At 37.2% G+C, this 25906-nt stretch overlaps 2 protein-coding genes across 2 annotated transcripts in view; both read right to left on the reverse strand.

Annotated features, from left to right (window-relative positions):
* Window positions 1–2691: 2691 nt before the first annotated feature.
* Window positions 2692–12294, reverse strand: LOC111992094 (histidine biosynthesis bifunctional protein hisIE, chloroplastic). Its single transcript, XM_024023939.2, has 3 exons — window positions 12241–12294; window positions 3079–3230; window positions 2692–2896 (listed from the first exon to the last, which is right to left on the reverse strand). Exons 1-3 carry the CDS (start codon window positions 12292–12294, stop codon window positions 2692–2694), a joined length of 411 nt encoding a protein of 136 aa, XP_023879707.1.
* A 2301-nt stretch (window positions 12295–14595) lies between these two features.
* LOC111992172 (histidine biosynthesis bifunctional protein hisIE, chloroplastic-like) overlaps window positions 14596–25906 on the reverse strand; it is a 28341-nt gene continuing 17030 nt past the window's right edge. Inside the window, 2 exon segments of the mRNA XM_065774422.1 lie at window positions 14596–14800; window positions 14983–15134. Of these exon segments, the coding sequence (XP_065630494.1) occupies window positions 14596–14800; window positions 14983–15134 (357 nt within the window).

The following is a 25906-nucleotide window of genomic DNA, read 5'->3' on the forward strand; positions in this document are numbered from 1 at the left end:
TATATAATTAGATATGTGTTTTAGGAGTGATGGAGGGGGGAAAAAAATCAAAAAAGAAAAAAAGAAAAATGAAAGAGTTTTTTTTCTTCTTAGGAAACAATAGATTTTGTTAGGGGTGATTTAGTTATAGTAAAACATGAATTTTGGGTTACTTAAAAAAGATCTAAGCAAAAACAGAAAAGGAAAAAAAAAAAAAAATTGATGGAGTATTTAAGTTTATAGTGGATATTAATTATAATGGTGGAACTTATAGTGTATTTTGTTGACACATGTTAAAAAATTGACATGTATCAATAATTGTTTGCCACATGGTGTTATTTCTCATATCATACCTAATAAATGGAAGAAGTTACAACAGATAAAGGATGTGAGGAGGTTGGAATCTATTGGTGACTATCAGAATTTCAAATAATAGCGGCATTTGAAGAGTCTAGGTGAATGGAGAGACACATGATAGAGTTGAAAATAGAGTAACACTTGAATTTAAGGAGATGCTCAGTAAATGTCAACCGATAAATCTAAAAATAAAAAATATAATATGAAAAAAAATGATGATATGACGTTGATGTGGCTTAACTGAAGCGTAGCAATAATAAATGTTACGCTTCAGTTTTTAGTAATATATAAATGTTTGCCACATGGTATTATTTGTCATATCATACTTAATAAATGGAAGAAGTTACAATAGATAAAGGATGTGAGGAGGTTGGAATTTATTGGTGACTGTTAGAATTTCAAATAATAGCGGCATTTGAAGAGTCTAGGTGAATGGAGAGACACATGATAGAGCTAAAAATAGAGTAACACTTGAATTTAAGGAGATGCTCAATAAATGTCAACCGGTAAATCTAAAAATAAAAAATATAATATGAAAAAAAAAATGATGATATGGCATTGATGTGGCTTAATTTTAGTAATATATAGATATAAATTATTGATAAGATTTATTCTTATTATTATTTTGATGAAGATATTATTATTATTATTATTATAATATGGCCGTTCTTGACTTGTTATAATTATGTATAGAGCAGTCCCATGCTTCCAACTTGTGGCTACCCCATGCGTTAGTTGGACGTATGCTCGTGGTGGTAGCTAGGTTTAGAGATTTTAGTAACAATCGAAAAATCTAGTAAAACAAAATAGCTTACGAAACCAAAAGAATATTCAGATAAAACTTCACTCTTTTATTATTTTTATTTTTTTATTTTATTTTATTTTTATTTCTAATGGGAAAAGTCATAGTTTATCTTCTCATCACACTCTATGGAACTCTACCTAACATTTATATATATATATATAGTGACATTTTACTCAACAAAATGTATCTCTCTAGTCTAGTAGCTGACGCTATATAATAATCCTTAGACAGTTAAGAGCTCTAATTTCTTTATCAAATTTGCTACTCTTAAAATTTCCATATGTCATAGGTGTTTTTATAAAATGCAAACAAAGAATCTATGTACCTTTCAAACTTCTATCAATTGAAGCACTAACTATGCGTGTCTTTATAGTTGTGCCGTGCTACCAAAGTTTAGGCACTGAACATGAAACCTACATGAGATCTATTTGAAACGAAATCAAAATGACAACCCTGTGTTCCCATGTATAAAAACCATAGCTTTTCTTATCTAAAATCAATCAGCAGGGTCAGAGATCAATTAACAGGGGTAATATCTGATCATGGGTTTAACGGCCAAGTCGATGGTGCCTGTACTTGCAGTGCTATTGCTAGTGTACTTGGGAGTGGCCCATGAAGAAGCCCCGAACCCGAATTCGCTGGCGCTATGCAGTAATTTATGTGTGCAAGATGTGTTCGGGTGCCTCATAGGCTGTTTTTCAAAGGGGCCGGTCTTCCCGGATATAATACAATGCCTGCTTTCATGTGCCCAAAAAGGCAATACATGCTTGACTAGTTGCTCCAGCATCCCCGATACACCGGGAAGAACTTAATCCTATAGCGTTCAGTTAGAACCGTTGGCATCAACCAAAGCCGGGAATCAGAATAAATATATACAATGATGATAATTGTAATAAATCATGCTTATGAGCTTTGAATAAAATGAAATCACGACACTAGTCTTCTGGTGATTTCTTTCTTATTGAATTCATCAATTATATTTGGTTCATGAGCCGAAATTCTCCCCCCCTCCCCCCTTTTTTTCTTCTCTCTTGTTCTTTTCCCTTAAATATATAAATCAGTAATGCTACACTCCACTTATGCAGTCAAAGTATTTCAAAACCAATGGAGCAAATGCCCATCAATGAAGTAGTCAGTACTTGTACAGACTTCTTTTTCAACAATGTTTAATCACAATGCTGCTAAAAGCTGGGTGGTAGCTAATATTTCATGATTTAAAATTCTTTTCATTCACAATTAAATACAAATAAGTTCACAGCAATATGAATACATTCCCAAAACAATAATTCAGATCGATTTCCCAGGAAAATAGTTGCAACAAAATTGTGTCTTTACCAAAAAGGCTTAAACAAAGTCATCCAGAGCTAAACCAGTTCCCGGAGTACAACAGCTAGACTGAGGTATGCAAGAGCTAGATAATGCGAGTCCCCGGGCACTCAAAATGGACTACAGGTGATCATGCATATATCATAATTACCCATTAGGATGGTAATGGAAGCTGCAATATGAAGGTAAATATGTACAGACTGAGCAGCCTATGCAGCCCATACCTAGCCTTGAGATATTCGACCTCTCTTTTCCTCGACACCTGACTGAGAAAATCTCTGCTGAAGAACTTGCATAACATCTTCTATTTTCACATCTTCATTTGCCAAAAGAACGATGGCATGATAGAGGGCATCTGCCTTCTCTGATGCCGCACGTGACTTATCTTCATTCTCCTCCAATGTTCGACACAACTCATCTGCTTCCTCCCTGCAAATGAAAGTTCACATAAAAATCTTAAGTCAAAACACACGCACAAATTCATACCCCTCACACAGATAATTCTCTTTGGTTTATTGAAGATTTCTTCTCTGACTCATTCTTTATTCTTTGACTGAAGCAAAGAGAGTATCCACTAAAATCTATCGACAGTCCAATAAAATCCATACTACCTGATTTTTGAGCATAGAAGTTTATTATCAAGTAACAATCGCTTTGTCGACGAGGGTTTTCCATTTTGTTCTGCTGATAATTCTGCTTTGCGTTGGGGGATTGTTGACCCTAACGAGTACAACGTGCTTAATGCCAACTTATTTCCTTCAACCTGCAAAAATATTTTATTTTGTTTATCTAACATTTTTATTTTTTATGTAGTTTTTATTATCTATATGTTATTGTTTTTATAAAAATATTTTAAACTAAATAACTAAACTAAACTCGTTGGTTTTGTATTAATTATTGATACACCCAACCACACTCATTCATACATAAAATTATACACTAGTGTCTACTTAACCAATCAAATGCTTAGACAATCACTAACTTTACGATTTTTTTTTTCCTTAAATTTTACTAACTTTATAACAAAAAGTTATTATAACATGATAACAATACAAATACATGTAACAAACCATTTCTATTTCCTAATTATTAAATTATGTATATTTATATTATATTTATATATTGTACACACAAACATCCACATATATCATAATTCACATAAATAATATTATAACAAAAAGTAATGCATATAATCACTATTAGACACGCTCACACATATAATATAAATTTATAAAAAATAGTGGCACTTACAATTCACAAATACTTACTCTTCATTCTTAGAGTTGGAAATACTTATAATAAAGGTGTGCAAAATTTAAATCAGGGTGTTCAAAAATATTTTTAAGAAAAAATTATAGTATTAATATATATATATATATATATGTTTTGAAGTCAGGGGGTTCATTTGAACCCCCTGAGAATAATGTAGTGCTGCCCCTAGTCATGTTAACAAATGCACTTAAGGCATTTATTAATGAATTATTTTTGAAAAGTTTTGATATCACTTTTATGAAAAATATTAAAAACTATCAAGAAAGTCAATTGCTTTTTTTTTTTTTTCCTTTTCCTATAAAAAGTTTTTAAAAATGGTTCATTAATAAAATTAGGGCATCTGTTATCATTTCCCATTAGGTATATACTAGCTCTATAAGTAAGAAACTGAGATCAAACCAATCTAATACTTAATAAGGGACTAAAATTGAATGCACTCCATAATTTAAAAGACCAAAAATGCAAATAAAAAATGATTGGAAACAAATTAATTGACGAAAAAAATAGACAAATATACTAATAAAGTATTTTAATTTAAAGTTTTGAAATATCAAATCAAAAATTGAATCAATGCAATATTTGAAGGACAATTTTTTTTTTGATTTACCCCTTCTTATCGTATACTATTAACATTACTAGTGTGTAGCCTCGTGCATATGCACGGATACAATTGAAAATAATCACAATTATACGGTTCAAATTATACATGGTATTAACTTATACTTTTTTTTAAAACTATACATTTCTAAAATATGTAATGATTTCTTATTATATATATATATATATATATATATGATGGTGGGCTAAATCAAGTTCCATTCATCCATGATGGTCGTCTATGGACAAACTACATCCAAACTAGTTCACGAGAAAGGCAGCCCAAATAAAAAGTACCACAGATAATGAATAGGATCTGTCTACAAATGTCATGACCATCCAAAGTAACCTAGTTGTCCATGCCACATAGAGACATGGATGACCAAATGATACTTAGTAAATTTCGAAAGATTTTTCTACAAATACCAAGTAATCAGACCACGATCTATCATTCCAAAACGTGGGGAGGATTTCCTGAAATCCGCTCCATTTTCTCCATTAATTACACACATCTCCCATGATGGTAGTGAATCCGAACAAGTAGACCCACTAAAAACTCTCTATAAAAGGGATCTAACTCTATCAGCCTAAGGTACATTCTACTATTCATCTACTCACTATCCTTGTATTCTAGAGAGAAAAACTGACTTAACCGTCGGAGGTCCTTGGTCGGTTCACTCTAGTCACCATTGACAATCATTTTCTTTCTCTTCAGGTCATCAAATAGTCGTTGTAGCTCGGAGCATTCAGCCTACTGATTTTAGAACATCATTAGTTGGCGCCGTCTATGGGAAGGTGATGATGCTCATTTTGGGAAGCCCAGAAGAAGGAAGAAGCCCAGCAACATGGGCAGAAATGAGTTAGTAATTGGATAGGAAAGCCATTAAGCCCAAGTGGCAGGAATATTGGATCATAGGCTTGTAAAATAAATAAATGGGTCTTGAGGAAGTAAACAGGCCTAAAGGAGCCCGAAAAAAGAGAAGTAGCCCGAAAAGAGAGAAGTAGCAAACCTATAGGCAACATGTGATGTAGAAAAGAGAGAATGGGTCACAGTAGACCCAAAATAATGCAAGTAAAGAAAGTAAGGGGTTAATGAAAAATTCATAGGCCCCAAGGATGAAGGATAAAGTAATTGGGCTAGAGAAGCCCAAAAGAGTTACTAAAAGCCCATGGAGAATTAGAAAGGGCCGAGGATGTCTAAGGAAAGCAAATGGGCTAAGGATGCCCAAGAGGAAATGGGACACAAGAGCCCGCAAGTAATATAACAAAAAGCCTAATGACCACATTGAGTCATTGAGAGAAGAATGAGCAGCAAGCCCAAAGAAGCCTGGCAGGCTTGGGTCCAATAACATCACAACAGGAATGGCAGAATGGTGCAACAGGAAATGCAAAGATTGCAGAAAAGAGCAAAAGAATGGGTTGAAGGAGGAAAAGCCCACAATTAAGTAAAACCTAGCCCCCGAAGGGAGTAGGCCATAGAGAATGAGGAATCAGAAAGTAGCTCATGTGATAAGAAGTCAAGGACGGGGGTAGAATGTGCAGAGGAACCTCCAGACCATGGCCAACGCAGCGAGCAAGTTTTGGACACACGAAGAAGTTGAGCATGTGCAAGGCCTAGGTTTTACCAACCTGCACCCAGCCAATACAGGAGGTGGTGGGTCATGGGTTAGAGGTAAGAGGGTATGGTCTGGCAGTGGGGAGAGGGGAAAGCTTATTCTGGGGTTTCTACTCAGGCTCTTTTGGGGGAGATGTCTTGCTAGGATGACATACCATCTAAAAGAAGTAAGGATGAGCTGGAACCACTAGGTGCATGCCATGAGAGATAGGAAGAGAGAGACCACCCACACCATAGCAGGTGAGAGTGCCACGGCAAAAAAAAAAAAAAAAAGTCTTTTTTGTCTGGTGGTACAGCTAGCGTAGGTAAGTAGTGGTGGCCGAGCGACTAATAAACTAGTAGGTGGTTGGCAAGGACACCCAAACTAGACAAAGGTAGTTAAAGGTGAAAATAGTAAAATCCGGTCATGACAAGCATCATATAAAGGACTCGTGCCCTGCATAGGAGGGGCATCACGAACACGATAATAGTATCCTTTAGGAAAAAAACCACGAAACAGAAACAAGTATTGAGAAAAGAAGAGAAAAAGAAAGAGAAAAGGAAAATTATAAAATAAGGAAAGATAACAGAGAGTTATAACGGTAGGCATGCACCAATAGGTTGATCCCCTTTCTCCCTCTAAAAGTCCTACTTTTTACCAAAAGCATGGAGATTCTTTTGGGCACAAGCCATTCAGGTCCGTTTCCCTCAAAGTGACTAATTTCAACAACAGGATTTTTCCTGAGAGATTATTCACATTGAGGAAGATGTTTCCCTCCTTGGTCTTGGTACTGTGATATAACTTGGTGTAACAGATTGACCTTTCTCTTTCTTTAGATAACTCATGTCTTACTTATTTATCTCCACCATTTTCTTTACAAGGTGTTTCTTATCATTGTGATTATCATTTTAATTGGGAATTATTTATTCACTTTGTCTAAAGGCAAAAGTACTTTCTATTATTATTATTATTATTATTATTATCATGTCTACTTGCCATGATTCATCCGAAGTAGCTCTGCCTACCATGGGCATGTGAATGAAGTTCTTGGCAAACGAGGCATAGTTTGTATATAAGCCGGACCAAAGTGTATTGTAGTTAGACTGGTCTCAACTTCCTTACTCAGAACACTTGAGCCCAGTACGGTAGGAGACAGCCCAGCCCAACATTGCAAAAAGACCCACTATAGAAGGTAAGCAAAGTTTTGAAGTGTTAACCACCTTGCTTTCTAAGACAAAAGGTTGCATGGTTTGGACTAGGCCGATGGCCACAAGTCCCGGACACTAGGAGAGTGAAAATACCTTAAGTCATTCAAATCATGCACCAGCACCTCAACCGACATCCATCCAACAATAGCTATAGTCCATGGTAGCTGCAATGGCTGACTTGACGAAATAAAACTAGGAGTTAACTAGAGAGGTCAACAGCGACACGCTGAGGAACAAGCAAAACTCAAAATATGGAGAGGCGAAGTACAGTGCTAAAGGAGGAGATTAGTCCAGAGGTATCGTCACTCGAAGTGTGCCACATTTGGAGAAGGAAATGGACCAGATGAAGAAGGCCATGGAGGAGATGAAGGACTCCATGAGGAGGGCAAACCATGTGAATGATCTCGTCTATAAAACTAACTCTCCCTTCACCGCATCCATCATGAGTCATCATCTACCCTCAAAGTTCAAAATACCTACCTTGGACTCATATGATGGAACATGAGATCCTTGTGATTACATTGCCACGTTCAAGACAACCATGCACCTCCAAGGCATTCCATATGAAATCATGTGCAGAACCTTCCCTACTATGCAGAAAGGCCTAGCTAGGGTGTGGGTGTTCATCAACAACTTCGTTGGAGGCTAAAGACATAAGCACTCATCGTCCAACCTATTTAACATAGAGCGAGGAGAAAACGAAAGTCTTTAGACTTTCATAAATCATTTTAATAGGGAAGCCCTATTGGTAGGTGAGATAGACGACAAAATCCTCTTGGCAGCCTTCTACAATAGAGTTACTTTGGATTTGTTCATCCATAAGTTTATGACCAAGAGCCATAGACGATGGCCAAGTTGATACACTCAACCTAAAGTTTCATGAATGCTAAAGATGTGATTATTGTCAAGAAAAAGAAGAAGGTTGAACGAGTGTAAGCTAGGTACATGCACCATCTAGAAAAAGTCCCTCATGCAAAGAAGGCTAAGATAGGAGAAAAAAGAGACCGAGACGGCAGGAAAGCAGGATCATCCTTAACATGACCAAGTACTAATGCAAATCAAGGATGACCCAACCTTGAAATGGCCAGAGAAGATGAAAGGAGACCCTAGCAAACGGAACAAAAGCAAGTACTGTTGTTTCCACTGAGATTATAGACATAACACAGATGAGTGTTACGACTTAAAGCAGCAAATTAAGGTTTTTATTAAGTAAGGAAAGTTGAAGAATTTCCGTGGATGAGACCACAAAGACGAAAGGCTACCATTGAAAGGCAAAGCAGAAGAACCAGTGTGTTAACCACTTGGAGAAATAAGGGTTATTGTAGGAGAAACATCTACTGGAAGTTCGTCCAAAGCCAAGAAGACTTACTTACAGGTAGTTCAGAATGTTCAACTCACTGGCCGCCCACCAAGGACGTTCAGAGTAGATGAGCCTGCTATCACTTTCACAGGCAAAGATGCAAGGAGACTGCATCATCCTCATGATGATGCCATTGTTATCACTTTGACGATTGCGAATTACATAACAAGAAGAGTGTTAATAGATAATGAGAGTTCTGTGCATATCCTTTACTATCCGGCCTTCCAACAAATAAGGGTTAACAAGGAATTACTGCGTCTAGTGAATGTACCTTTGATTGGGTTTGGAGGAATGAAGGTTCTACCGGTGGGCACCATTTCCTTACCAGTTATGGTTCTTACACACGACAAATCAATAAGGAATTAAATTTCCTTGTTGTGGATTGTTCATCCTCATACAATGCCATCATAGGACGACCAAATTTAAATAGTTAGAGGGCTGCAACGTCTACTTATTACTTGTCTGTTAAATTCCTAACGGAATATGGCATTGGAGAAGTACAAAGAGACTAGCTGGCAGTTAGAGAATGTTACCTGGCTATGTTAACTATGGAAGAGTAGATGTAGACGATGAACATTGAAGAAAGAAGAACAGTTGTTGAGCCAATTGAAGTATTGGAAGATGTTCGAGATGTCCCCTTAGACGAGTCCAACCCGAAAAGGTTTACTAGAATTGAAACAAGCATGGAGGAGAAGACGAAGCAGGATCTTGTCCAATTCCTCAAAAAGAGCACGAATGTATTTGCTTGAAGCCACGAAGACATGCCTGGGATTAACTTAAGTTTGATTACTCATCGTCTAAATGTGTCTTCATCCTATAAGCCCGTCCGTCAGAAGAGAAGAGTGTTTACCCCAGAATGAGACAATGCCATCAAAGAAGAAGTCCAGAAGTTGGTAAAAACAGAATATGATAAAAAATTATTTCTTACTATATTAGTCCAAATGTTACAAGAGGGGGAAAAAAACCTTTCTCATTAGTCCCAATCTCTTGCAAGTATCAGAAATGCATGCTTTTGTAGCAAATAGAACACAATTGCTAAGTCTATCATGAGAAGCAATCTAAATATAATATATTTGATAAGTCCAGTATGACTTATACCTTTTGGTTTGTAGGGGCCTTTTTGTGTGGTTGGGCCTTGACCCTTCTGTTGTACTAAGGCCAACAAATTTGGGATAAGGGATTTGGGATAAGGGAGTTGGGACTGGCCTCGTTAGGATTGCATCGCAGGCCAGCTTGTGCATAAGTTAGGCTCACCTAATGTTGAGACAACCTAGGGAGAGCACCACAGGCTGAATATAAGGTGTAGTCGTGGCAAGACAACTGCTACAGTAGAAATATGCCACGGCAGAATGTTATAATAAAACGCGCTAGATAAAGTCATAGTAACCAACTAATACTGTAAATAAAATAAGCATGGTTACAGCAGAACAACTGATACAACAAATAGAAAAAGAAGAAAAATACTACCGCAAGACATATAACACTAAAGCAAAACCAATAACATCAGGATTGCCAATGATAGGCGAACAACGAATTGGCCCATTGTGATAAATTAACCAATTAATTTAGTCAAGTGAATTAATTACGTTAATTTACATGCAAACGTGTGGTAGCACAAATAAATCACCAATAAACTAATTATGCAATGGAAAATAAATAACATGGTGATTTGCTTACAAATGAGGAAAACCTAAAGGCAAAAACCCCACCGGGTGATTTTCTGGTCACCACTCCCGAAATTCCACTATTATCACAACAAGCGGTTACAAGTAAAAGAATCTCAGTACCTTATACCAACCTACAGTTGAACCCTTATCCCAATACCTAATTGAATTTGTTCTGTAGTGACAATTTTCCCTTTTGATGCACGACTTCCAAGTACGTGACTAATCAATGCGCGGATCCTAGTATGCGACTTCAATCACCAACTAGAGAAGTTTGTTGGCTGCAAAGTTCATCAGTTCATCCACGATGAAGATCAAGAAGATACTTGGTTACAAAACCCAAAGGTGCATATACACAACAACTTCTTCAAGAGTGATGAACTAGGGCGAAACTTTGTCTCCGGTCACAAATTGCTTGAACAGAGTTTGCTTAATACTTGTGCAACTTGTGTACTCTTTAATGGCCCTTAAAACAATCCTTTTATATGTCTAGAGATAGAAGAAAAGAAGGCCTAAAGACACATTCACGGATTCCAAGAAAATCAGATCAAAATTCTGAAATTCATAAACCTCGACAGATAGGAGGTGTTGAGTAGCTGTCGAGCACATGGGCTAGAGCAGCTTTCTAAACCTCGAAATATGCTAGCTGTCGAGTTTTAATGAACTTGCACTTCTTCTGCTTGTTTCTTGGACAGACTTGATGACTTCAATACTTGATCTTGAAACACAGTTTCTTGAAGTATTAAAAATACCTAGAACGACCTAATTACAAGTAAAGTGCGTTTTGTCAAAGGATTAGCCAATTACATAAAAGAATGACATATGTTCTTAACAAGTGAACCACATATGTCCTAACAACCAACGCAAACTAATAGGGACTATCGCAAAGCGTCTAGTAATGCAATAGGGATGGCCTTGTTTACCCCAATCTTAGCCTAGGCCGTTCGCAGGAACAAGTCCAGAAAGGGAGTCAGTTCCCAACACGGGTAACCTTAATGCAGATTCCTGCTATAAAAATTACTTGAGTTGGGAAAAGGTCCTAAATGGTTTTGAGTTCTGATTTGTGGGTCAAAGAGAGTGGGAATGTCAAGGGGAGAGAAAATTTGATCTACCGATGCATGCCTTTATTTCTGCTGTATTTCCTTCTACTTTATGTTTTTACTCTTCCTTACCATTTAGTTTCCTTATTCTCTTTTGTTAGGTCTCTTTTCTTTTCTACTCTCTGTGTTTTTCTTTTTCTCTCCATATGTGCCTTTCGTCCCTATTCATTTCTACCTTTCTTCCTTTTATATTGCTTGAATTCATGGGATTTCTCCCTTTTATCCCTAAGGCTATACCAACCATTTTTGGTTTCTTACGGGCATCTCTTTAGGATTGCCTACTAAATTGTTGGCTGTCCGGCCATTGCCTCTGCTCAAATTGTGCTTGCCACACTACTCTTCATTTCCAGACAAAATTCATTGTTTTGTTTCCCTCCCCTTCACTGCCTTACCTCCCCCCAAACAGATAAGGGTTGAGGGCTCTCTACATCTACTCCTATGGCATGTATTAAGTGGTCCTAGCTTGTGTTTACTTCTTTTGGAAGAAAGGTCATCCCAGCAAAGTATTCCCCCGAAAGAAGCCTCGGTAGGAACTCTAGAATAGACTTCTTTCTCCCTACTGCCAAACCACACCTCCTAAATCCCTTGGCTGAGAGCCTATCTCCCATGTATTGGTTGGGTACAAGTAGGTGGTGTCCTAAGCCTTGTGCATGTGGTGCTACCATCTTCATTTGTCCCATTTTGCTTTCGTGCCATGCCTACCGTTCCTGCGTTATCCTCCTCTACTATGTGTACTGGGTCGTGTTTGTCTCCTGTGGTGTGAGTGGTGTATGGGCTTTTAGGCTTACATTACCTTATTTCGTTCCTCCATGGACTGGGTATTGTTTGGGCAAAGGAATTTGCTCGTATACCCCACTGGGCTTCCACTTTTACCATTCCCCTTCTTACCTCGGCCATAGGCCTTGTGGCTATTAGTCCTGCCATACGGGCTTATTAGGTTTGTTACATCCTTCCTTGGGCTTTCTCGGCCCATTTACTCTATCTTTATCTCTTATTCCTCCCAAGGGCCTACTAGCAGTCATTCCTGCCATGTTAGTCCGTTGTGCTTGCTATCTCTTTCCTTGGGCTTCCTCGGCCCATTTACTCTATCTTTACCTCTTATTCCTCCAACGAGCTTGTTAGCTATCATTCCTGTTATGTTGGCCCATTGGGTTGCTACATTTTTCCTTGGGCTTATTTGGCCCATTTATTCTATCTTTACCTCTTATTACTCCCAAGAGCCTACTAGCTGTCATTTCTATCATGTTAACCTATTGGTCTTGCAATCTCTTTCCTTAGGTTTCCTTGGCCAATTTACTCTATCTTTATCTCTTATTCCTCCCACAGGCGTACTAGCTGTCATTCCTACCATGTTAGTCCATTGTGTTTGCTATCTCTTTCCATGGACTTCCTCGGCCCATTTACTCTATCTTTACCTCCTAATTGTCCCACGAGCTTGTTGGCTGTCATTTCTACTATGTTGGCCTATTAGGTTGCTACCTCTTTCTCCTTGGGCTTCTTCGACCCATTTATTTTATCTTTACCTCTTATTCCTTCCAAGGGCTTACTGGTTGTCATTTTTGCCATGTTGGGCTTCTTCTGCTATTGGATTTTTTGTGAAAAATGGGTATCAACAATGATAAAGAGTAATCATCAGGAAATAGATATTATTATTATTGTACGGTCGTTCTTGACTTGTTATAATTATATATAGAACAGTCCCATGCTTCCAACTTGCGGCTACCCCATGCGTTAGTTGGACGTATGCTCGTGGTGGTAGCTAGGCCAGGGCTAGATATTTTAGTAACAAACGAAAAATCTAATAAAGCAAATAGCTTACGAAACCAAAACAATATTCAGATAAAACTACACTCTTTTATTTGTCTTTTTATTTATTATGGGAAAAGTCATAGTTTATCTTCTCAGCACACTCTACGGAACTCTACCTAACGTTTATATGTATAGTGACATTTTACTCAACAAAATGTATCTCTCTAGTCTAGTAGCTGACACTATAATAATCCTTTGACAGTTAAGAGCTCTAATTTCTTTATCAAATTTGCTACTCTTAAAATTTCCATATGTCATAGGTGTTTTTATAAAATGCAAACAAAAAATCTATGTACCTTTCAAACTTCTATCAATTGAAGCACTGACTATGCGTGTCTTTATAGTTGTGCCGTGCTGCCAAAGTTTAGATACTGAACATGAAACCTACATGAGATCTATTTGAAACGAAATCAAAATGACAACCCTGTGTTCCCATGTATAAAAACCATAGCTTTTCTAATCTAAAATCAATCAGCAGGGTCAGAGATCAATTAACAGGGGTAATATCTGATCATGGGTTTAACGGCCAAGTCGATGGTGCCTGTTCTTGCAGTGCTTTTGCTAGTGTACTTGGGAGTGGCCCATGAAGAAGCCCCGAACCCGAATTCGCTGGCGCTATGCAGTAATTTATGTGTGCAAGATGTGTTCGGGTGCCTCATGGGCTGTTTTTCAAAGGAGCCGGTCTTCCCAGATATAATACAATGCCTGCTTTCATGTGCCCAGAAAGGCAATACATGCTTGACTAGTTGCTCCAGCATCCCCGATACACTGGGAAGAACTTAATCCTATAGCGTTCAGTTAGAACTGTTCGCATCAACCAAAGCCGGGAATCAGAATAAATATATAAAATGATGATAATTGTAATAAATCATGCTTATGAGCTTTGAATAAAATGAAATCACGACACTAGTCTTCTGGTGATTTTTCTTATTGAATTCATCAATTATATTTGGTTCATGAGCCGAAACTCTCCCCCCCTCCCCCCTTTTTTTTCTTCTCTCTTGTTCTTTTCCCTTAAATATATAGATCAATAATGCTACACTCCACTTATGCAGTCAAAGTACTTTCAAAACCAATGGAGCAAATGCCCATCAATGAAGTAGTCAGTACTTGTACAGACTTCTTTTTCAACAATGTTTAATCACAATGCTGCTACAAAAGCTGGGTGGTAGCTAATATTTCCTGATTTAAAATTCTTTTCATTCACAATCAAATACAAATAAGTTCACAGCAATATGAATACATTCCCAAAACAATAATTCAGATCGATTTCCAAGGAAAATAGTTGCAACAAATTTGTCTCTTTACCAAGAAGGCTTAAACAAAGTCATCCAGAGCTAAACCAGTTCCCAGAGTACAACAGCTTGACTGGGGTATGCAAGAGCTAGATAATGCGAGTCCCAGGGCACTCAAAATGGACTACAGGTGATCATGCACATATCATAATTACCCATTAGGATGGTAATGGAAGCTGCAATGTGAAGGTAAATACGCACAGACTGAGCAGCCCATGCAGCCCATACCTAGCCTTGAGATATTCGACCTCTCTTTTTCTCGACACCTGACTGAGAAAATCTCTGCCGAAGAACTTGCATAACATCTTCTATTTTTACATCTTTATTTGCCAAAAGAATCATGGTATGATAGAGGACATCTGCCATCTCTGAGGCATTACGTGACTTATCTTCATTCTCCTCCAATGTTCGGCACAACTCATCTGCTTCCTCACTGCAAATGAAAGTTCACATAAAAATCTTAAGTCAAAACACCGACACAAACACATACCCCTCACACAGATAATTCTCTTTGGTTTATTGAAGATTTCTTCTCTGACTCATTCTTTATTCTTTGACTGAAGCAAAGAGAGTATCCACTAAAATCAATCGACAGTCCAATAAAATCCATACTACCTGATTTTTGAGCACAGAAGTTTATTATCAAGTAACAATCGCTTTGTCCACAAGGGTTTTCCATTTTGTTCTGCTGCTAATTCTGCTTTGCGTTGGGAGATTGTTGACTCTAATGAGAACAACGTGCTTATTGCCAACTTATTTCCTTCAACCTGCAAAAAATGCAGTAGTGTTAAAGTAGAAAGAAGACGCAAGAATTAAAATTAAAAACAATATGGAAAGTAATAAAAAAGAAATCAGCAGAAAAAGTTTAAATTTCAAATATATATATTTTTTTACAGTAAAAAGATAAATTTTAATCCTAAAATGTAGTGTTTTAATCTTAATAGTTAGTCACTTACTAAACATCCATAACAAGAGTTAAAAAGAATTTAAATTTCAAATATATTAACTACCTTGAAAACTGAGAAAAGATATGTAACATTTTTTATTGAGTAGTAAATTAATAATTATAAAAAAAATGTAAATTGAATTTCACATAGAATTATACAAACAATAAATATAATTTATGTTACAAAGGAAATTTTTTTTACAACAATTTATTAGATAACAACTACTTCAGGTTCGTTTGGATACAACTGAAAATTGTAAATTGAAAACTGAAAAATACTATAGCAAAATAATTTTTAAATGTGTCAATAATATTATGGAACCCATTTTTAATAAAAAAGTTGTTAAAAAGTGAAGTTTGTGGGTCTTGTGACTGAAAAGTTGCTGAAAAATTACTAAAAAGTGGTTGAACAATTGCTACAAAAGTTACTGTGGGAGCACTGTTCACACTCTCAAAGTCAACAATCATGGCTTTTGAAAAAAAAAAAAAAAAAACACAATGAAAACGCAGAACGTGGACGTGGGAAGCGCAAAACGCACTTCCCAAACGCACACTTCATGTATGGTTTGAACCATACAGTAATTCTTGTAAAGTCTCTCACCTGAACTAATTATCTAATATTTCATTCCAATGCCTCTGCAATGCAATCCAATTAATTTATGCATACATCAACTTGAGAGAGATAAAAGAGTTAGGGTTAAATATAAGATTAGTTATACATTTTGAATGAGAAGTTAATTTTTTGTTTTGGATATTGGGAAACAAAGTAGTGTGTAATACCCTCCCAAAAAAAAAAAAAAGTAGCGTAAATTACATTTAAAAAAAAAAAAAATCTAAAAAGAGAGTTTGTGTTTGTTTTAAATTGGGTAACTATTAACATGATTCATCAAAGATATAATAATACCCTCTAAAAAAAGTAGCATAAATTACATTTAAAAAATTATTGTAAATTACATATTTTTTTTTTTAAAAGTAGCGAAAATTGCATGGAAAAGTTTGTTTACATTTGTTTAGGTTCCAAAAATGAATCGGTTGATTTTGCATTGCTTACAATTCATGTGTCTAGGAAATTAGTTATGTTCAAATCTGGGAATAAAAATTGGTGTATATTGATGATATGCCTTCGGTTAATGATATGCTTTCGCCTTATGATGATGTTGTTTTGTTCTCATAGAGAAGCGTAATTCCTATATATATATATATATGTATATAAAAGAGTAACTTCCTGTAAATAAATTAAAAAAAAAAAACCAAACCCAATTATCTTAATTCCCTTAAAAAAAAAAAAAAAAAAAAAAAAAAAAAAAAAAAAAAAAAAAAAAAAAAAAAAACACAAAAAGAGTTTGTGTTTAATTCTAGGCCAAAAAAAAAAAAAAAGTCCCTACAAATATTCTTTTTCAAGCAGCCAGTTCAAGCACAAACCCTCCTATTTGAAATCTCAAAGTCAACCACAGTAATAAGCCACCATCAAACACCCTTGAATCCCTAATCACATTCACCCATAGGTAAGTACTTCTCAAACTATGAATACTTGGCAGCCATGATAGGTAGGAACTCAAAGAGAGTCAATGTTAAACAAAAGTAAAGAAAAGAAAATAAAGAGGAACTTGCAAAAGATAGAACTTGAAAAGTTGTTGGAGCCTCTGATAGTAAATGTCTTCAATCTAAAGAAAAAGAAATGAAGGATGTAGAGATAAACTAAATGTCTTCAATCTGAAGAAGAATAAAAGATAGAAAGTGAGATAGAAACCGGCAAAGCGTATGTGAGTTTGTAGGTCTTAAAGTGTAGGAATTTTAATTTACATATTTATCCTCATTAGTTGAAAACTTGTAAATGAGTATGATGAGGAAATTTTAGGCATCAAAATTGAAAAATCGAAACAGGAGAAGCTCCTTAAATAGTACATAGATAACTTAACATAAAAAAAAAAAAAAAAGAAAGAAAAAAAAAAAGAATGATTCTAATAAAACCATGAAATTCAGTATTTTTCTATTAAAAATAAATTCTAGTTTTTGATGGTTTAATTGGGTTTTTGGAAAATCCGGTTTTTGTATGTTTCATACCAATTGGTTTGATAGTTCAATCACTAATTTTAGTATGGCAATGATAACTATGTTAGCGATAAAGTAATTACCAAGATTGCATGTGAAACTTGTTATTTGATTACCTATACCTTATTCTCTCGCAAGATTCCAAAAGCCATGATTTTCTAGATTAACCCTAATTTAGCATTTGTATTAAGCTTACACTTATCCAAAGGAGACAATGACCAACAAATCGTCATGGTAGGCGTAAAAGATGATAGAAAAAGGTTTGGTTTGGTTCTAGTACAAGGCTAATAATGAATAAATCTTAAATGACAAAACTTAGATACAATACCTTAGATGCTGTAACTTAGATTCTAATCTTAAAATTCAGCAATGTGGCATTATTCTCATGGGATCGAAGTGTATTTCTAGTTAAATACAACCACATGGTTCAATTTTAAGAGCAGAATCTAAGGAACAGCACCTAAGTATTGTACTTAAGTTTTTTTCCAATCTTAAAATTGTACAGGATTGGAGATATGTTCAATTATTGAAATTTGTATTCATAGATTTCCAAATGGACTAAATTGTAGCACTGAAAATATGGCACCAAGGGAGTGGTGCAAACAATAAATTAGTTATGGGTCATGTCAACAGATGCCCCTAAGGCATCTATTAATAAATTATTTTTGAAAATTTTTTATACCACTTTTATGAAAAATATTAAAAACTGTCAAAAAAGTCAATTGCTTTTTTTTCTTTTCCTATAAAAAGTTTTTAAAAATGAATCATTAATAATTAGGGCATCTATTATCATTTCCCATTAGGTATATACTAGCACTATAAGTAAAAAACTGAGATCAAACCAATCTAATACTTAATAAGGGACTAAAATTGAATGCACTCCATAATTCAAAAGACCAAAAATGCAGATAAAAAATGGCCGGAAAACAATTAGTTGACGGAAAAAAAAAAAAAGAGCCAAATATACTAATAAAGTATTATAATTTAAAATTTTAAAATATCAAATCAAAAATTGAATCAATGCAATATTTGAAGGACAAAAAATTTTGATTTACCCCTTCTTATCATATACTATTAACATTACTAGTGTGTAGCTCCGTGCATATGCACGAATACAATTGAAAATAATCACAATTATATGGTTCAAGTTATATATGGTATTAACTTATACTTTTTTAAAACCATACGTTTCTAAAATATGTAATGATTTCTAATTATATATGTGTGTGTGTGTGTGTGTGTGTATGATGGTGGGCTAAATCATGTTCCATTCGTCCATGATTGTCGTCTATGACCAAACTACGTCCAGACTAGTTCACGAGAAAGGCAGCCCAAATAAAAAGTACCACGGATAATGAATAGGATCCATCCACAAACGTTATGACCGCCCAAAGTAACCTAGTCGTCCATGTCACACGGAGACATGGGCGACCAAATGATACTTAGTAAATTTCGAAGGATTTTTCTACTAACACCAAGTAATCAGACCACGATTTATCATTCCAGAATGTGGGGAGGATTCCCTGAAATCCGCTCCATTTTCTCCACTAATTACACACATCTCCCATGATGGTAGTTGATTAGAACAAGTAGACCCACTTAAAACTCTCTATAAAAGGGATTTAACTCTTTTAGCCCAAGGTACATTCTACTATTCATCTACTCACTATCCTTGCGTTCTAGAGAGAAAAACTGATTTAACCGTTGGAGGGTCTTTGGTCGATTCACCTCGGTCACCTTTGACAATCGTTTTCTTTCTCTTCAAGTCATCAAAAAGTCGTAGCCCAGAGCATTCAGCCTACTGATTTTAGTACATCATCAATTGGCGTTGTCTATGGGAAGGTAAGCAAAGTTTTGAAGTGTTAACTACCTTGCTTTCCAAGACAAAAGGCTGCATGGTTTGGAGTAGGTCGATGGCCACAAGTCCAGAACACTAGGAGAGTGAAAATGCCTTCAGTCATTCAAACTGTGCACTAGCGTCTATCCAACAATAGCTGCAGTCCATGGCAGTTGCATTGGCAGACTTGATGCAACAAAACCAGAAGTTAACTAGAGAGGTCAATAGCGATGTGCCAAGGAACATAGGCAAAACACAAAAAATGGAGGGGCGAAGAACGACACTGAAGGAGGAGATTAGTCCAGAGGTATCGTCACTCAAAGTGTGCCACATTTGAAGAGAGAAATAGACCAGATGAAGAAGGCCATGGAGGAGATGAAGGACTCTATAAGGAGGAAGAACCATGTGGATGATCTTGTCCACAAAACTGACTCTCCCTTCACCGCGTCCATCACGAGTCATCCTCCAGCCTTCAAGTTCAAAATGCCTACCTTGGACTCATATGATGGAATGTGGGATCCCTGTGATTACATTGCCACATTCATGACAACCATGCACCTCTAAGGCGTTCCAGATGAAATCATGTGCAGAACCTTCCTTACTACGCAGAAAGGCCCAGCCAGGGTGTGGTTTGGTAAACTACCACCAAACACCATAACTTTGTTCTAGGAGTTAAGTAAGCTGTTTGTCAACAATTTCGTTGGAGGCCAAAGACATAAACGCTCCTCGTCCAACCTACTAAACATAGAGCAAGGAGAAAACAAGAGTCTTTAGACTTTCATAAGTCGTTTTAATAGGGTAGCCTTGTTGGTAGATGAGATAGACGACAAAATCCTTTTGGCAGCCTTCTGCAATAGAGTTACTTCAGATTTGTTCATCCAGAAGTTGTATAACCAAGTGCCACAGACGATGGCCGAGTTGATACAATCAGCCAAAGTTTCATGAATGTTGAGGACACGATTATTGTCAAGAAAAAGAAGAAGGTTGAATGAGTGGAAGCTAGGTACATGCACCATCCAGAACAAGGCCTTTGTCCAAAAAAGGCCAAGACGGGAGAAAAAAGAGATCAAGATAGCAAGAAAGTAGGATTGTCCTCATCATGACCAAGTGTTGATGCAAATCAAGGATGACCTATCCTTGAAATGGCCAGAGAAGATGAAAGGAGACCCTAGCAAGTGAAACAAAAGCAACTACTGTCGTTTCCACTGAGATCATAGACATGACACAGACGACTGTTACGACTTAAAGCAGCAAATTGAAGTTCTTATTAAGTAAGGAAAGTTGAAGAATTTCCGTGGACAAGACCACAAAGGCGAAAGGCTACCATTGAAAGGCAAAGCAAAAGAACCAGTGTGTCAACCACTTGGAGAAATAAGGGTTATTGTAGGAGAAACATCTACTGGAAGTTCGTCTAAAGCCAAGAAGGCTTACTTACAAGTAGTTCAGAATGTTCAACTCACTGGCTGCCTACCAAAGATGTTCAGAGTAGATGAGCCTGCTATCACTTTCACAGGTAAAGATGCAAGGAGACTGCATCATCCTCATGATAATGCAATTGTTAACACTTTGACAATTGCGAATTACATAACAAGAAGAGTGTTAATAGATAATGAGAGTTTTGCACATATCCTTTACTATCCGGCCTTCCAACAAATGAGGGTTAGCAAGGAATTACTTTGTCTAGTGAATGTACCTTTGATTGGGTTTGGAGGAATGAAAGTTCTACCGGTGGGCACCATTTCCTTACCAGTCGTGGTTGGTTCTTACACACGACAAATCAGTAAGGAAGTAAATTTCCTTGTTGTGGATTGTTCATCGTCATACAATGCCATCATAGGACGACCAACTTTAAATAGTTGGAGGGCTGCAATGTCTACTTATTACCTGTCCGTTAAATTCCCCACGGAATATGGCATTGGAGAAGTACAAGGAGACTAGCTGGCGGCTAGAGAATGTTACTTGGCTATGTTAGCAATGGAAGAGCAGATGCAAGCGATGAACATTGAAAAAAGAAAAACAGTTGTTGAGCCAATTGAAGTATTGGAAGATGTCCAAGATGTCCCCCTGGATGAGTCCAACCCGGAAAGGTTCACTAGAATCAAAACAAGCATAAAGGAGAAGACGAAGTAAGATCTCGTCCAATTCTTAAAGAAGAGCACATATGTTTTTTCTTGGAGCCACGAAGACATGTCTAGGATTGACCCAAGTGTGATTACTCATCGTTTAAATGTGTCCCCATCCTATAAACCTGTCCATCAGAAGAGAAGAGTGTTCACCCTGGAATGAGACAATGCCGTCAAAAAAGAAGTCCAGAAGTTGGTAACAATAGAGTTCATCCACGAAGTCTACTACCCTAATTGGCTAGCTAATTTAGTAATGGTAAAAAAAAACCAATAGCAAATGGAGAATGTTTGTGGACTTTATAAATTTAAACAAGGCATGCCTTAAAGATAGTTATCCCCTTCCATGCATTGACCAACTGGTAGATTCAATAGCTAGGCACCAATTTCTGAGCTTTATGGATGCATTCTTGGGGTATAATCAGATCAAGATGGACGAGGCAGACTAGAAAAAAACATCCTTCATTACAAGCCAAGGTTTGTTTTGCTACAAAGTAATGCATTTTGGCTTGAAAAATGCGAGGGCAACATATCAGAGGCTAGTCAACCATATCTTTCATCCACAAATTGGACAAAATGTTGAAGCGTACATGGACGACATGCTAGTCAAAAGCGCAAAAGAGGCACAGCATTTGGATGACCTCCAGGAGACTTTTGACATGCTTAGATGATACAACATGAAGCTGAACCTGAGCAAATGCGCCTTTGGAGTTTCATTAGGAAAGTTCCTTGGTTTCATGGTTTCACAGGGGAGAATTGAGGCAAATCCTAACAAAATCCAAGCGATACTAAGCATAGAGCTGCCAAAGAATGTCACAGAAGTGCAAAGTCTCACTGGACTAGTAGCAGCTCTCAACATGTTTGTCTCAAAGGCTTTTGACAAGTGTTTGCCATTCTTCAAGGTGTTAAGGAAAGTGTTTGAGTGGATGGATGAGTGTTAGTGAGCGTTCGAAGAACTCAAGGCATATCTCACAACAAATCCCTTGTTGAGCCCGTCCAAACCAGGTGAGGAACTATATCTCTACCTAGCAGTTTCTCCTCATGCAGTGAGCTTGGCCTTAGTCAGAGAAGAAGGAAAGGCACAGAAGCCCGTCTACTACACCAGTAAAACTTTAAGAGGAGCTGAAGGACAATACCCCCCCCCCCCAATAGAGATGTTGGCCTTTTCGTTAGTAACAACGATAAGAAAGCTCAGGCCTTACTTCCAAGCTCACATAATCAATGTCTTGACAAACCATCCACTTAAGAAGGCCATGAACAAGCTACAAGCGGTTGGAAGATTGATTCAATGAGCAATTGAACTTAGTGAGTTTAACGTAAGGTATTAACCAAGAGAAGCGATAAAAGCCCTAACCTTTGCAGATTTCATTGCAAAATTTGCTCCTACCCATGACCAGCAGCATAGGGACTAAGGTGCAAAAGAATGGGTCGTCTGTATGGATGGTTCGTCCACTCAGCATGCAGGAGGAATTAAAGTAGTGTTGTAGTCACTTGAAGGGGATTGTCTAGAGTATTCCGTCTGTCTACAGTTCTCGATGACCAACAATAAAATTGAGTATGAAGCTTTTATTAAGGGCTTAAATCTGGCTAAGCCATTGGGAGTCGAATCATTGGTTGTTCAAGGGGAATCATAGTTGATCATAAGTCAGGTGAATCGAACATGCGAAACTAAGGAGGAATGAATGAAGAGATATTTGAGCAAAGTCAAGTAGTGCATCAAGGGCTTCACAACGGCAAAGTTTCACCTAATCCCAAAGGAAGAAAACATGGAAGCTGATAGCCTAGCCAAGGTAGCATCTGCAGATGAGTTGGTTGATAACCAGATTAAAGTCCAGTACATCCCAAGTATAGACGTTCCTGAGGTACATCAGATAGACAAAGAAGCCAACTGGACTACTCCAACTGTATCCTATCTCAAGGACGGACTCTTCCCCGAGGATAGAGAAGAAGCAAGGAAGTTGAGGGTTAGAGCAGAAAAATTTGTCCTTATAGACAAGATATTGTATAAAAGGGGCTTCTTTTAGCCTTACTTAAGGTGCCTGACTCCGGACGAGTCCCACCACGTCATGAGAGACATACACGAAGGAGCATGTGGAAATCATTCAGGAGCAGGATCCCTCGTCCACAAGATGGTTCATGCAAGATACTATTGGCCATCAATGCAAGCAAATGCCCAGGCTTACATCAAAGCTTGTGACAAATGTCAGCACTTTAGTAGAATACCTAGATGACCATCAAAGTATCTTACCCTGATGATAGCCCCTTGGCCTTTTACCTATTGGGGACTTGACATTCTTGGTCCATTTCCCATGGGGACAAGGCAAATGAAGTTCTTGGTGGTGGGAATCGATTATTTCACTAAATGGGTGGAAGTAGAACCATTAGTAAAGATCATTGAGCAAAATGTCAGAAACTTCGTCTAGAAGAATATCATCTACCATTTTGGAATTCTTAGGGTGCTTGTCTCAGACAATGGACAATAATTCAACAATGCACCCTTCAAAGAATTTTGAGAACAATTAGGAATTAGGAATCACTACTCCTTACCCCCCCACCCACAGGCCAATGGAAGGGCAGAAGTTACAAACTGATCCTTGTTGAAGATCATCAAGACTCAGCTTGAGGGGGAAAATGGGATATGGCCAGACAAACTACCCAACGTCCTTTGGGCATGTAGGACGAAAGTAAGGACTCCTACTTGAAAAACCCCCTTTAGGCTAGCATATGGAAGTGATGTAGTGATACCCGCAGAGATTGGCCTGACTAGCTACAGGGTGGCCCACTATAAGGATGAAAAAAATGAGAAACAACTTTGTTCAAACCTCGATCTCATTGATAAGGTGAGGATGGATGCAGAACAGAAAGTAACACACTACAAGAACTTTATGACTAAGCACCACGATACGATGGTAAAGTGTAGGCAATTCAACATTGGACACCTCATCCTAAAAAGGGTGTCTTTGGCTACAAAGGATCCTGCTCATGGAAAGTTGGGATCTAATTGGGAAGGGCCATATAGAGTCATCAACTACAAAAAACGAGGATTGTACTATCTGGAAGCCTTGGATGGACGAAGGTTAGAGTATCCATGGAACGTGGAGCACTTGAGGAAGTACTATCATTGAAGACTCGTAAAAAAGGTCAGCATGGACGACCTTAGCCCTTACAGAGTATTGGTTACCACTAATAGCCTATCTATGTTGTCTTTCATCACTTATGTTTTCTAGTAGCATTTTTTGTTTTCTATTATTTGAATTCCCTAAAAAGCACTAGCTACTGGCATGTGTAATGTTTGTGGACGTCATTATGTTATGTACAAAGTTTCTAGTTTGTATATAAAGCAATCTGGATTTTCTACTTAAGTGTTTTAAATCCTTTATAAAATTAAAGTCCACAAGAAAGGCTAAAAGCCATAGACGAGTAAAGTCCTTAAACGCAGGGATGTATTGTCATAAGCCTCCTTTAGAAGAAGGAAAGGCAAAACACCACCTGTGGAATAAAACCTTTAGGTAAAAATAAAATAAAATAAGGGAAGGAACAAATACCTCCCACATATACTCGTCTACGTGATGAGTGATGGATGAAGCAAAGCATGCATGCAATGAATAAATGATATTTATGGATAGAAAATGGCCAAAATCCCTAAGTGAAGTCCAGACCATGGATGAGTAGACACAAACATTCCAAAATCTATAAATAAGTAAAGTCCAAATCTAGGACAAGCAAGCTCCAAAATTTTAAAGCTTAAAAAGCAGCGAATAGGGATAAAGATGAATGGCCAACCATGAATATATTCATAAATTAACTTGTTCAAAAAGGGTAGACGACCATAGTCCAAAAATCCTTAGAATATTTGAGCCTAAAGAGGCAAATATATAAAACCTATGTCCATAATTATGGACGAGGGAATTGTACTTATAAAAACTAACATATGGTCCAAAACAATGAACCCCCAACAACACAAGTGAAAATAAAAATAATTTTTTTCTTACAATTAAAACTACTTGGATAAACCATTGGGGACAACGTCCCCAAACTTTGAATCGTCCTTCGTTGGAAGAGGAATGGAGGCATCGTCCTCAATGTTCACTTCCTCTGAGCTAGATTGAAGTAAAGAACTTTCAGTTGCAATAGGAGGCTTGATGGAATTGAAGTCCACCCCAGGAAAGACTTCAGTGGCATCCAGACAGAAGTCCATAAAGCCTGCAGCATGGTTCTTGTCCAAAGGTTTAGTGAACTCACTAGACGTCTTAAATTCATTGATAGCCTCATCCTTAGCCTTGCTCAAAGAGGAAGTGAACTTGTCACTTCACTTCTAGAGATGATCTAGACGAGCCTCCTTCTCGACGATATCTACCTTTTCTCCTCGACGAGATTCTTCAACTACTTCACCACATCCTCCAACTTTACTCTCTCCCAAACCTTGCGACTTGCCTCCTTTTCCAAGTCGTGAACCTTTATCTCTAGCCTAATCCTCTCTTTGTCTAACTCAGTGGCTTGTTTGGACACATGAACTTAGACATGGCCTATATTGAGGAATATAGACGTGAAACAATAGGAAGAATAAAGTTCAACTTTTCATAA

This window comes from Quercus suber, unplaced genomic scaffold, assembly GCF_002906115.3.
Source record: "Quercus suber isolate HL8 unplaced genomic scaffold, Cork oak 2.0 scaffold_92, whole genome shotgun sequence".
Lineage (NCBI taxonomy): Eukaryota > Viridiplantae > Streptophyta > Magnoliopsida > Fagales > Fagaceae > Quercus > Quercus suber.

Excerpts from the sequence above, each read along its gene's own strand:
- LOC111992094 (XM_024023939.2), bottom strand. The coding sequence starts at position 12,294 with ATGGCAGGAATGACTGCTAGTAGGCCCTTGGGAGGAATAAGAGATAAA. Across the intron at positions 3,231-12,240 it reads GAATAAGAGATAAAGATAGA|GTTGAAGGAAATAAGTTGGC; the intron begins GTAAATGGGCCG and ends ATATTTTTGCAG. Across the intron at positions 2,897-3,078 it reads CTTCTATGCTCAAAAATCAG|GGAGGAAGCAGATGAGTTGT; the intron begins GTAGTATGGATT and ends TTTCATTTGCAG.